We start from the raw sequence: 14,780 nt of genomic DNA on the forward strand, positions 1-14,780 counted from the left end.
GTAATAGGAAGTATGCTTCAAACGACGATTGCACAGACACATACGATTGCGATCGAGTCGAAGAGATTGCAGAAGCGCTTGAAGAAGATCTTGCGGATTGTCCCAAAATGTTTGAGAGGTTGGTAAGCGATGCAGAGAAACCGTTGTATGATGGTTGTTCAAAATTCACAAGATTGTCTGCGGTGTTAAAGTTGTACAACTTAAAGGCGGACAATGGATGGTCGGATAAAAGTTTCACAGAGTTATTAGCCCTTATGAAAGATATGCTACCAGAGGATAATGTTCTTCCCAATCGAACGTATGAAGCGAAAAAGATGTTGTCCTCTATTGGCATGAGCTATGATAAGATACATGCATGTCCAAACGATTGCGTTTTGTTTCAAAACGAGTATGCAGCGTTGAATGAGTGTCCTAAATGTGGTGCCCCTCGATATAAGAAAAAGTTGTCTCCTGCTAAAGTCTTATGGTATTTTCCTATAATTCCGAGATTTAGACGCATGTATCGTAGTGAGACCGATTCAAGACACTTGACTTGGCATGCAGATGAAAGAATTATTGATGGAAAGTTGCGACATCCGGCAGACTCACCACAATGGATGAAAGTTGATACTGATTATCCTGAATTTGGAAAAGAAGCAAGAAACCTTCGGTTGTCATTGTCTACTGATGGAATGAACCCGCATGGTATTCAAAGTATCTCGCATAGCACATGGCCTGTGATTCTTATGATCTATAACCTACCTCCGTGGCTATGTATGAAGCGTAAGTACATGATGTTATCTATGCTAATTTCTGGGCCTAAACAACCAGGGAATGACATAGACGTATATTGGTACACTTGTTCGTATGCATATTCCGGTCTCCACAGCTAAATGGAATCTGAAAAGCGAAGAGTTGGATGCGGAAAAAAAAAAGCAATTTGGGACGAGCTTCAGGTATATATCATATATGGTTAATTGTTGTTATTATCTTGACGATAAATTGTTTAAATTACTTATACTAACACACTATGCGTATGTTTTTTTGCAGAGGACTTTTGAGATACCAGATGATCGTAAACGCTACATACTTAGTTTGGCCGGCAAAAGATATAGAGGGTGGAAAGCCTTTTTGACAAACACCTATCTTAAGGATAAAGATGGAAACTTTCTTGAGGAGGCACCGGGACGGCCAAAAAAGTATGAGATCTTCATTGGTGAAAAAGATTGGGCTGAGTTTGTAAATCAAAGAGATGAAGATTTTCGGAAAAGGAGTGCCACGAATAGTGCGAGAGCATCCAAACCCGCGTATCCATACAAAAAAGGGCGTATGGGATATGCACGCTTAGAGGATAAACTTGTAAGTAAATAGAAATGCATTTTAATTAATTGTCTAAATGTGTTTTATTTGACGATTTTATCATTTGTGTCAATGCATAGTTAGAGGAGTCTAAAAGTGAGGAAACCTCACTTCCTGTACATGTGTTGTGGAAGGAAGCTCGTGTGGGCAAGAGTCAAGCTGTCGATCCCGAAGTTCAGAGAGTTTTTACTGAATGTGTAAGTATAATACTGTGTCTTTAATTAAATCAAATGTTTTTTAATATATAAATGATTTTTTAATGTAAATGAATTACAGGAGACCTTGTCGCAATCGGCATCCACCGGTGAGGGGAGCGTACTTAGTAGAGCACTAGATGCTCCTGAGTATCCCTGTCGGGTGAGGGGTAAGGGTCATGGTGTGACTCCAACCTCTTTTTACAAGAGTCCTAGGAGAAGAAATCCTTCAAATGAAGAAGTGTTGCAAAAGTTGGCGGAATTGCAAGCACAAGTCTCTGAATTGCAAAGAGATAAAGAGATGTATATGAGAGAAAAGTGCAACACTTCATCGGTGAAAGAAACTAGTGATAAGGCTAGTATCAACTATCAAAGGAAATTTCCCGAGGTAATTATAATTTTTTTTCCTTTTAAATTGTTCTATTTTATTAATGATAATGACTTTATATTTACTATTGGTTTAGGGCATTTCATCTTGCCAACTATACTTATCGGAACCGAATTATCGACTAGTTGGCAAGGGAAAAGTGCACAACACTTTGGGAGATTTACTTCACCATAGACCGCTCCCGGATGGACACCTGAAAGTATCGGTGGATGTTGTAGTAGATCATGATGCGATGCTACCGGTACCTGACATGGTCTCAGAGACGACATTGCTGCGAGATGCAATAGGATCATTTGTTGCATGGACCTCGAAGCTCATTACCATTAGTGATGAGGTATATTGAAAACGATTATGAATCATTTAGTTTTCGAATGTCAATTCTAAACCGTTTATTAATTATTTTTTACATTTTAATTTTAGACTGCTCCTATAAAACCCACAGTTAAGGGTAAAGGGATTTTACAGGAGGAGGAGTCTGTTGCATCACTAAAAGAGGTACATTTAAAGTGTTCATAATTAATCTGAATCTAAATTTGCATGATTTTATATTTTACCTAATACTTATATGATTTTTAGGCATCCGCTCGGGAGTCACAACAAGTGACGCAGCAAGTTCGTACCGTACCTCTTTTTACAAGAGTCCTAGGAGAAGAAATCCTTCAAATGAAGAAGTGTTACAAAAGTTGGCGGAATTGCAAGCACAAGTCTCTGAATTGCAAAGAGATAAAGAGATGTATATGAGAGAAAAGTGCAACACTTCATCGGTGAAAGAAACTAGTGATAAGGCTAGTATCAACTATCAAAGGAAATTTCCCGAGGTAATTATAATTTTTTTCCTTTTAAATTGTTCTATTTTATTAATGATAATGACTTTATATTTACTATTGGTTTAGGGCATTTCATCTTGCCAACTATACTTATCGGAACCGAATTATCGACTAGTTGGCAAGGGAAAAGTGCACAACACTTTTGGAGATTTACTTCACCATAGACCGCTCCCGGATGGACACCTGAAAGTATCGATGGATGTTGTAGTAGATCATGATGCGATGCTACCGGTACCTGACATGGTCTCAGAGACGACATTGCTGCGAGATGCAATAGGATCATTTGTTGCATGGCCCTCGGAGCTCATTACCATTAGTGATGAGGTATATTGAAAACGATTATGAATCATTTAGTTTTCGAATGTCAATTCTAAACCGTTTATTAATTATTTTTTACATTTTAATTTTAGACTGCTCCTATAAAACCCACAGTTAAGGGTAAAGGGATTTTACAGGAGGAGGAGTCTGTTGCATCACTAAAAGAGGTACATTTAAAGTGTTCATAATTAATCTGAATCTAAATTTGCATGATTTTATATTTTACCTAATACTTATATGATTTTTAGGCATCCGCTCGGGAGTCACAACAAGTGACGCAGCAAGTTCGTACCGTACCACCCACTGGTCCTCCGAAGCCAGCGGGAAAAAAAGGCGGTGCTTTTGTGCCTCGATATCGGTCGACGCTCGCAACAATGGTTGATATGTCCGATTTGAAGGATTGTGCTTTACGTGAAATCGTTATGGATGAAAGTGTCTTCGGTATTGAATTCAAGTCACTTATTACAATTGATGACTTGGAGGAGATTTTTAGGCATGATCAACTAGGCGTCACTAACATGCACTCATACATCCGGTAATATTCACTCATCCGATATATTATTTAATTAGTCCCACAATATAATTTATTTACACATTTCAATGAAAATAATCTAATGTTTATTATGTTTTTATTTAAGGTTGTTGTATGACAGAGTGTTGCGCGGGAATCCATTGTCTAACAGATTCCGTTTCGTGTCTTCCGCCCATTGCAGCGGAATGGCAATTGCTTCGGAACCGGAATCAGTTAGACAGCACTTAGTCGATAGATTCATGTCCATCGGCAATACAGAAATTCTGCATCTTTTGGCGTATAATACCCGACCAGTAGGGTTAGTTTCTCATTCTTTGTTCATCTAATCTCTGTTTCTTTTGTGTATAGCAAAATTTTCATATAGCCTATTGTTTTAATTTATAGAGCACACTGGTTGCTGCTTGCTATCAACCCTATAAGGGAAGTCGTGTATTATCTGAATTCGGTAAATGGTGAATGGACCAATTATCCGGCCATGAAGGACATCGTTGATTTGTAAGTGGGATCGTTCTAAATATATATTCGTGTATATTTATATATTTACTTATTTGTGGGATTGATCTAAACATATGCTTTTATATATTTGTTAATTAGATCAATACAAGTGTTCCGAAGTCAACGGGACGCACAGGTATCCCGAACTAAATCTAACAACATTACTTGGATCCAAGTGCAGGTACATTATTTTTCACAATGTTGCTTATAATATATTTATGCTACTTGATAAAACAAGACAACTATAGAATCTTATTTGTTTTTCTATGTAGTGTCCGCAACAGCGAAACAGTTACGATTGCGGATACTTTGTATTGAGGTTTATGAAAGAAATCCTTCAGGCAAATCAATTAGAGATTCCGCTCACGGTATGAATTTATAACTTAAGATAATTTCATATAATTTATTACATTTAACTAAATGTATCATTCATATTATGTTTTTGTTTTGTAATACCTTGACGAATTTCGTACTGCTGGGTACCCGAGACTTAAGTTGGAAGAAATAAAAGAGGATTTGTGTCAATTTTATATTAAGCGCTTTTTCATGTAGGATTTGTGTCGATTTGAACTATAATATTATTGATGTTGTAATGATGTATATATATAATTTTGGATATTATAATGGTATTATATTAGTATATATATATTGTCTTACTGATGGCTGAAATAATATCGTCGAAAATAAATTACAGGTCGAAAATATTACAGGTTGAAAACATATTACAGGTCGAAAATATTACAGGTCGACTGGGAGGATTCAATTATAGGCTGCACATTAAAATACCTCATTTAGCAACGAAAGCGCTTTTAAAAAGTGCTCTTAAAGGCTCACCTACTAAAGCGCTTCTTTGTAAAAGCGCTGCCAAAGATTAATAAAAAAGCAAAAAAAAATAAAAAAAAAGCAACATACGAAAGCGCTTTTGTAAAAGCGCTCTTATAGGGGGGCTATCAGAGCGCTTTTTCCAGAAAAAGCGCTCTTAAAGCCCACCCTATAAGAGCGCTTTTCCAAAAGCGCTTTAGTATGTTGCGTTTTTTTTTTATTTTTTACTCTCACAGGGGGGCCTATCACAGCGCTTTTCTGGAAAAAGCGCACTTAAAGGGGGGCCTACAAGAGCGCTTTTTCCAGAAAAGCGCTCTTAAAGGGGGGCCTACAAGAGTGCTTTTTCCAGAAAAGCGCTCTTATAGGGGGGCCTACCAGAGCGCTTTCTTAAGCGCTTTTGTTACCTTTGCCAGCGCTGCCTTTCACAGCGCTTTTAAGCGCTTTTAAAGCCCAGAAAAAGCGCTTTTAAAGCCCTTCCGTGTTGTAGTGCCTGTTCGATTATAACATCAATCAACAAGCGCGACAACATTATCAGAATTATATTTCCCGTTTGCCGAATTAAGCATTCGGTTAAGCATACAGCGGATTAACGATTAAGCAACGATAAACCGCAAATAAATTAGAAAGCATAAATCAATCGAACCAAACAATATACTCTACGAATAATCAGATTAAGCAAATGATAAACACAAAGTAGAATTGAAGGATTTGGAATTATAATGCAAAATTATATTAATCTCATAGTTTTGGAACCTGAATACGGAAGATTAACTCGAAAGGATTAGTTCGCCATGGATCAATTCGTACAAGCCTTGTTTTTTCGTGAATGGGAGATGATTCTGAACAGTACCGCGGCTGCTACCCTAAGGGGAAAGATTACAACCTGTTTTACAACCCAACTGGGTCAAACATACGACCCAGGCCCAAAACCAATTAACCCGAAACTTAACTAAAGCTAGTGCAGCAACTTCAACGCATATTCTGGCCCTTCTACAGTCCGATTCTGACTTTGACTCAAACATAAGAATTGTAGCTCTTTCTCTTAGCTTTCCGGCGATTATTAGAACGCCTCAATCGGACTCCTGGAACTCCAGATATGATCGTTTCCGTGCAGACTATTATTGCTGAAAAATTAAAACGAAAAACAATTAAGTGCAAAAATAAAATAAAATATTAAAACATATTAAAACATAAAAATAAATAAAACAAACCGAAGAAATGCTTGAGTACAAACATGGAAGAATGTACATCAAAATGCACTGATCAGAAATCGCAAACCATGGAAGAACCTCGGAAGCTTTGGGTGGACGTGCTCAACAACAACCGTAAACCCTCACATGGTATGAATCTTGATTTCATTGCACCTAAAGTTGTAGATGGGAAAGTAGTGGTAGAAATTGAGGAAGAATATATTGAATCTAAATTAGGTATTGGGAGAGTGCTCTTATCATGTACGTATTAGGGGGTGAATTGAGTATGAATTTGGTGCGACAATTCATGATCAAGAACTGGAATTCTGTTCAATTACCTGATATTTTGTATCATGATGATGGGTATTTTATCTTACGATTCAAGAGTTTTGCTGAAAAGGAGGAAATACTCATGAATGGACCTTACACCATCAAGAACATGGCTATGCTGCTAAGAGATTAGAGCCCTGAATTCAACATGAAGACGAATATGTTGCGTACCATCCCTGTATGGGTGAAGTTGCCAAACTTGCCTCTGAAGTTGTGGGGAGCAAAGAGTCTCAACAAGATTGGTAGTGCTATAGGCACACCTATTGTTACTGTTGAGTGTACTGCACACAAGTTGCGTGCCTCCTATGCTAGGATGATGATAGAGGTAGATGCCACAAAACAAATGCCTAAGGAAATTACAATTCGAAATCATGAGGGAACCCAAGTGCAGCAGACTATTGAATATGAATGGCTACCAAAATTTTGTGGGAGATGTCAGACCTATGGACATAATTGTGATTAGAAACAGGTCGTGCCAACATGGAGACCAAAGAAAAAAGTGGAAGAAATAAAGAAGGACCCACCAGAATGCTCTAGTCATGTGGAAAAACCAGTAGAGGAGAACAACACTTTACCAGAGGTGGCTGTCACAAACAATGAAGGAGCTCTAGTATGGGAAACACCTAAGCAATGAGGGCTTGGCAAGGGGACAAATAGTATGAACCCTCAGAATGAAAGCAATGTGATCTGCAACAATGGTTTTAATGCTCTAAGAGATTTGGCTGATCCAGTAGGGCACATAGCCATTGATCCATGTTGACATCTTGGAATGTAAGGGGGCTGAACAAGGTTGGCAAATTGAGAGAGATCTGCTCCCGTCTCAATGGCTTGCAACCTGAGATTTGCATTTTATTAGAAACCCGTGTGAAACTGCATAAGGCTAACCCTATCAGGGAGAAATTGAAGCATTATGATTGTTTTGTGGATAATTACCAGCACCATGGTAATGGCCGTATCTGGATTAGTTGGCATTCTAACAACACCAACATCATTGTTCAAAGTAGCTCTAGCCAATTCATACATTGTAGAGTGGAGGATGTGGCTGGGAAAGTGAGATTCTTAATGACTTTGGTATATGCCATGAATACCTTGGAGCAGAGAAAGCTTCTATGGAAAGATATTGAACACATCCCTAGAAATAAGAACAGTCCCTGGTGCATTGTTGGTGATTTCAACAATGTCCTCAAAAGTACAGACAGAATTGGTGGCAGAATGGTTCTTGAGCATGAATTCAGGGATCTCCAAGAGATGATGAACAATTGTAATTTGAGTGAGATGGACAACTTGGGAGATTACTATACCTGGCATAATAATCAAGTCACTGAACCTATCTTCTCCAGAATTGATAGAGTTCTTGGTAACCCAACTTGGTTTCAGGATATGGATTTACAGCTTAGGCACCTTCCTCACAGTGTCTCTGACCATGTGATCCTACAGATTACCAGACTGGTTCCTATGAGGCCTAGGAAAAGTTCCTTCAAATTCATCAACTGTGTTACTGAATTTACAGGTTTTCAGGAAGCTGTGGCTAGGAGTTGGAACATGCCTATCACGGGGAGCCCTCCTTTTATATTGTGGCAGAAACTTAAAAGATTGAGAAGCACTATCAGAAGTCTGAGTCAACCCTTGACTGATGTGCAAAGGACTATTATTGCTACCAATCAAGAGCTTACTAGCCTGCCGCAGGCCCTTATTGGTGACAATCTCAATCATACCCTTATGCAGCATATCAAGGAGAAGACTGAAAAATTATCAAATGGCAAGAGATGGAGGAAAAGGTTCTTAGACAAAAATCCAAAGTTGAATGGATTAAGCTTGGAGATGGGAATAATCACTTCTTCCATGCTGTTTTAAAAGCCAAAAACAAGCAAAAAAGAATGCATATTTGTAAACCTGATGGGACTTATATTGATTCTATATAAGATATTGAAAATGAAGTGATGATGCACTTTGGAGATCTTATGGGAACTGAGGATAGAGAGATGCAGCAAATTGATTTGAGGGCTATGAGAGATGGACCTCAATTATCTACCATTCAGAGGCAACACCTTATGTCCCCCATCAAAGAGAAAGAGATATATGATGCGCTCCATGCTTTAGGTGACTCTAAAGCCCCTGGTATAGATGGATATAGTGCAAAGTTTTTCAAGAGCTGTTGGAATATTGTGAAAGAAGATCTTATCAGCACCATTTGCTACTGGTTTAGACATTGCACCATGTTTAAGGCATTCAATAGCACTCTAGTCACTTTGATTCCCAAGAAGATGGATGCTAATTACCTTAAGGAGTATAGACCTATAGCCTGCTGCACCATTGTTTATAAAGTCTACTCCAAGATTCTCACTGCCAGAATTGCTGAAGTCATTGGCTCCATTACCAGTCATAACCAGGCTGCTTTCATTCCTGGTAAGCAGATTCACTCTCATATCCTTCTTGCCACTGAACTTATCAAGGGTATTCTAGAAAACATGGACCCCTCAAGATGCCTTATCCAACTCGACTTACAAAAAGCATATGACATGCTTAATTGGAAGGCTATAAGTACTATCCTGCTTGAGCTTGGCTTCCCTGAACCTTTTGTAAATTGGATCATGATTGGTGTTTCCACTGTCTCTTATAGGTTCAGTATCAATGGTGAGCCTTCCAAATTTATGGTAGCAAAAAGAGGTATAAGGCAAGGGGATCCCATCTCCCCATACCTTTTTGTGTTGGTCATGGAATATATGAGTAGGCTCTTTCAAAAAATACAGCTTAACCTTAATTTCAACCACCATTCCAGATGTGCAAAGCTGGATTTAACTCACCTTACCTTTGCTGATGACATCTTACTTTTTGCTAGGGGAGAAAGGAGTTATGTTGATATGATGATGCAAACTATGAACACCTTCTATAAGTCCACAGGTCTGGGAGTAAATCCAGCAAAGTGCAATGTCTATTTTGGTGTTGTTGATGAGGAGGTGAAGTAGAGTATTCTTGAAAGCACAGGTTTTAATGAAGGTCAACTGCCCTTTCGTTACCTCGGTGTGCCTCTCACCAGCAAGAAATTGTCTCTGAACCACTATCTTCCCCTCATTGAAAGAATCCTTAGTAAAATCCATCATTGGAGTGCAAAATTGTTGAGCATTGCAGGTAGAATCCAGCTTGTTAAATCTGTTTGCACTGCTATTACAAGCTACTGGTTGCAATGTTTTCTGATTCCTAAGTGTGTTATTCACAAGATCAACACTGTGTGTCTCACCTTCATCTAGACAGGGGGTGATGCTACTAGTAGCAAGAGTCTTGTGGCCTGGGATACAGTTTGCAAGCCCATAAAGCTAGAGGTTTGGGCATTCTTAACTTGGAGATTTGGAATCAATTAACCATGTTAAAGCTCCTTTGGAATTTGAGCAATAAGCAGGATTGCCTTTGGGTGAAGTGGATGCACTCCTATTTCCTAAAAGAGAAAAACTTAATGAGCATAGAGGTGAGCTTGAGTGCTTCTTGGGTTATCAAAGGTGTCATGAAAGTCAGGGATCAGATCTGTGATTTACAGAGTTATTGGACCAGCAGTATGAATTCACAAAGATTCAGTATGGGGACTACATATAAACTATTATATAGTGATCAGGGTTCTGTTGCATGGTATTATATTGTTACAGGGAACACGGCTAGACCGCGGGTTGTCACTTGTCTTTGGTTGGCTTGTCATCATCGTTTGGAAACAAAAGACCGATTGGCAAAATGGGGGATTATTGAGGATGTTAAATGATGCTTCTGTAATGCTAATGAGACCGTGGATCACCTGTTTTTTGTTTGTAACAGGTTCAATCAGATTTGGAGAGCTGTGCTAAATTGGCTCTGTGTTGGTCATCTCCCTCTTCCTTGGTGTAGCGGGGAAAATCTGATATCGAAGCCATGGGATTGACTCGAATCAATATTCCGTTTTGAAATCGCCACCGCGCTTTATTTCTTCAAAGGAAAAGGGAAAAGAACGTAAAACCCAAAGTTTTGTTTTTAAAAAAACAAGAAAGAGAACTCAGGTTCGGGTGTTGATTATATGAGGGGAAGGTTTAAAGCACCCCTCATATCCGTGGTACTCCACGGGAACCTTTTTGAAAATCTGTGTTGTGTGTGTGCTAAAAACGGTTTGTTTTATTTTCAAAATAAGCTCGGCAAAGCGTTAAGCTTTGGGCCTACATACCTCCTCGGTGCAATGGAGAAGTCAGAGCTAATGTAGTTCCGCTTTTGGGAAAAACGTTTTTAAAACGAATAAACACTTTGTTGTCGTTAGAGAGAAATACTCAGCCATTGATCTTGAGCATGAGAACAAACAAGTTCTTTGCATCGCAAATGAAAGAAGGGCTCCAACTCGGATAAAATCAACGAGTATGCCACTAGCTCTCTCACGCGGAAAAGATCTCGTTATTATCAATCAATTTCAAAATCGTGGGGTATAACCACTCGTTTCGACAATTAACGGTGTCTAAACTTTTGAAGAAAAGCCACTAAGGGCGAAAGATATTTTTTATGAAAAAAGGTTTTGAAAAGGTTTGCAAACATAAGAATATTTTGGAAAAAGAGAGAAGATTTTGAAAATTTAAGAATGGGAGGAGATGAAGAGGCTAACCTAATGCATAAAATAAAAGCTAAGGAAAGAAACGGCCTAACCAAATAAGAAGTCAACACTTGACATTAAGAGCCAAGGTAGTTTTCCCATCCTTTGGATTTATCAATACCAACACATTAACACTTGGAGATCCAGATGAACTTATTGTCTTAGCACCATTTTTCACTAAGCACATTAAGATTCTGACAAAAATTGGGCAGAGTAACGGCTGTTTTTGGGTAAAATCCTTATCTCAATGCCTTGGAATTAACCATCAAGGGCTTTCAAGGAAATACCTGCACACATAAACATACAACAGAACAATGCCAGACAGACAGAACAATCACAGGATAGTAATAGAATGAGTCCAAAGGTACTAGGTCCATAAGTCCGAATCTCCAAATTGCTAGGGATAGTAACTGATAGTCCAAAGAGAGCCTTATGTATTTTTTAGATTTTTTGATTATTTATTAGTGTTTTAGCGAAAAAATAAAGTATGGTCCAAGTGGACAAAGAGAAAATGACAGAAAGTAAATATGATGAAATGATAAAGTAAAGCGATAAAGCGAGAAATATAAAGAGCGGTAATATAAAGAGCGGTAATATAAAGAGCGGTATAGTAAAGGTGCGGAAATTAAAGTTAGTTGTTAAATGTTAAAGATAACCATCTTGAAACTTGTCAAGTATGTTATCAAAGTTAGTAGGAGATCGATGGTGAGTGAATGATGTACTCGGATTTAAATTCAATGGGGTTTATCAGAAGCTTGATAAAATCATAGCGACTACACGATAAAAACCTCCACAAGTCTTAAATCAACTGCATACAATTCTCTTCCATATTTGATCTTTTTTATTCGGGACACGAAATATTGCGCTATGTTAAGCAGATCGCCAAGTGATTTATATAGAAATCACCCTACAACGAGGCCGGTCAAAACTTTATGTGCTAATGCATGCGAGAAGAACGATATGTAGATCGTTTTCCGAAAGCAATACCGCACGAAAAGAAAATAGGTGAGTGATCTAGTCTTCACCAAGAATCCATAAGAATTCTCAAGGCATTAAGACTTTCATCGACCAAAATAAAAAGAAGTAAAAGATGGAACCACATTAAAAGCTCCTTTCATCCATAATTTCAATCACATAATTTTGCGGATTTGGATTCTCATCCTATCGACGCCCTAAGTCCATTGAAATTAGAGAGAAATTAGGCCTCTAACTTGTGATTCAAAGAAAATATCAAAAGAATGGAGTAGAAGATGAGTTGGAACCAAAAAACAAGTCAAAAACCACAAAAATCAGCATTCTGCCCAGTGTAAATCGATTTGCACAAAGTGTAAATCGATTTGCATAACTCTGTTTTCAAAATCTGCGCAGTTTTCAGTTATGTAAATCGATTTGCACAAGATGTAAATCGATTTGCACAACACAGTTTTCAAAAAAACAGCAAATAAAGAGAAGAAACTTTGTTTAAACATAAAACCAAACACCTTATGCTCTTGGATCAATTTGTGCACGAAAATGTATCAATTAAGCAAGCAAATCTCATCAATGTAGCACCAAAAGTGCATCAAGCATAAACAACAAAGGATCACATCTTGGATCATGAAAAGGATCTAGAATTTTACCAAATCTTCACAAACTTTGAGTCTTCTTCAAGAACACACAACCACAAGCCTTGATCTCTCACAATTGATGAAGAAATTAGTGTTTATGTTGAGGTTTAGCTCTAAATTAGTGAGGTTCAAGATGTGACTCACTAATTTGTGTGGAAGAGAAAGAGCTTTGAGTGATGGGTTTGGAAGAGGTGAGGAGAGAATTTGCAATAAGTTTCTTGGCTATCAAAGCTTGAAAAATGAAGAGGGGAGTGCCTCAATTTATAGCACTTAGGCTTGGGAAATTTTGTGGCTTGGAGTTAGGATTGGAAAATAGAATTAGGCTTGGAAAAGTGATTTGGAGCCAAAAATGAAATCCAATGGTCTTGATGCAATCACATGAGGGTACATGATTAGATGATGTAGGAAATCAAATGTAAGAACCAAGTCATGCTTCCCATGCTTGCAAATGATGTCAACACTTCAAAAAGCTGAAATTTGCCTTCATTTTTCCAAATTCGTGCTGGTGCAATCGATTTGCACATTATGCAAATCTATTTACATGGCTGAAAAAAGGCAAAATCTGGGGCAAAAACAGTTATGCAAATCGATTGATGTCTTATGCAAATCGATTTGCACTGATGGCAGAAGCAAATCTGGTGCAGAAACAGTTGTGTAAATCGATTTACACCTTATGCAAATCGATTTGCACAGTGAAAATGTTGAAAAATGCTCCTTTGATGGGTATTTTGACTTGGTACCTACAAAACACAAACATACAAGAGCACAAGGCAATATTTTTGGTATTTTGGTTAGTAAAGGAATATATACAAACTAAAACATGGGTGCTCGATGATTCCTTTGCAGATGAATTGAGCACAGCATTGCAAGTAGAGATCTAGGTTAAAACTTCTTGATTGATGATTGGTATGCAAATGATGCGTGATCTTAGGGTCAAAAATTGGGGTATGACAGATGCCCCTATTTAAGTTTCTTCGATTTGGAGATACGATGATTGGAAATCTTCGTTTTGACAAAAATCGAAGAGACTTAAATATATAAAACACAATTTTTGATCCTAAGATGCAATGCAATGTTAATGAATGCATGTAATGATAATAAAGCATGACAACACTGGGGAGTAACTGGTGATCCACTGGGGAAAACAAATGTCTTGCTATAACTCCGCTGGGGAAACAAATGTCTTAGAAACTCCATTGGGGAAAGCAAGACTTTGTTGGAGAGACGGAACTTTGGTGGAGAAAGAAACTTCTCTGGGGAAAACACTTCACGTCAGAGAGGTTATAGCATCCTCTTTCACTGGGGGTGAGAAAAGGGGATCATCCTCTTTCACTGGGGATGAGAAAGTATGCATCCTGAATCAGAATGCTGATCACACCATCGTACCACTGATGATATGAAGAGATGTATCGCCGTACCACTGACGATAACACGTACCAACGTTCTACTGAAGGTGTGAAGAGAGATATACCACCGTACCACTGATGATATAAAAGGAGATAATTCATCGACGTACCACTGACGATGAAAGAGATGAACCGCCGTACCACTGACGATAACACATACCAACGTTCCACTGAAGGCATGAAGAGATATATACCACCGTACCACTGATGATATAAAAGGAGATGATTCATCGACGTACCACTGACGATGAAAGAGATGTACCGCCGTACCACTGACGATAACACATACCAACGTTCCACTGAAGGTATGAAGAGATATATACCACCGTACCACTGATGATATAAAAGGAGATAATTCATCGACGTACCACTGACGATGAAAGAGATGTACCGCCGTACCACTGACGATAACACATACCGACGTTCCACTGAAGGCATGAAGAGATATATACCACCGTACCACTGATGATATAAAAGGAGATAATTCATCGACGTACCACTGACGATGAAAGAAATGTACCGCCGTACCACTGACGATAACATATACCAACGTTCCACTGAAGGCATGAAGAGATATATACCACCGTACCACTGATGATATAAAAGGAGATAATTCATCGACGTACCACTGACGATGAAAGAGATGGTGTTCAAAGATGACATAATCAAGCATGTCCCAAACTGAACATCATAGCAGAAACTGCTATCAATCTTTTGATGGCTAGGGAATATTGAAGTT

The 14,780-nt window shown here is 38.3% G+C and overlaps 1 protein-coding gene across 1 annotated transcript; it reads left to right on the forward strand.

Moving 5' to 3' along the window:
- Window positions 1-2,614: 2,614 nt before the first annotated feature.
- On the forward strand, window positions 2,615-3,167 carry LOC131642458 (uncharacterized). The gene is made up of 2 exons (XM_058912696.1): window positions 2,615-2,738; window positions 2,814-3,167. Exons 1-2 carry the CDS (start codon window positions 2,652-2,654, stop codon window positions 3,078-3,080), a joined length of 354 nt encoding a protein of 117 aa, XP_058768679.1. The 5' UTR covers window positions 2,615-2,651; the 3' UTR covers window positions 3,081-3,167.
- Window positions 3,168-14,780: the final 11,613 nt, after the last annotated feature.

Source organism: Vicia villosa, unplaced genomic scaffold, assembly GCF_029867415.1.
Source record: "Vicia villosa cultivar HV-30 ecotype Madison, WI unplaced genomic scaffold, Vvil1.0 ctg.005052F_1_1, whole genome shotgun sequence".
NCBI classification, from domain to species: domain Eukaryota; kingdom Viridiplantae; phylum Streptophyta; class Magnoliopsida; order Fabales; family Fabaceae; genus Vicia; species Vicia villosa.

Excerpts from the sequence above, each read along its gene's own strand:
- LOC131642458 (XM_058912696.1), top strand. The coding sequence starts at position 2,652 with ATGTATATGAGAGAAAAGTGCAACACTTCATCGGTGAAAGAAACTAGT. Across the intron at positions 2,739-2,813 it reads ATCAAAGGAAATTTCCCGAG|GGCATTTCATCTTGCCAACT; the intron begins GTAATTATAATT and ends CTATTGGTTTAG.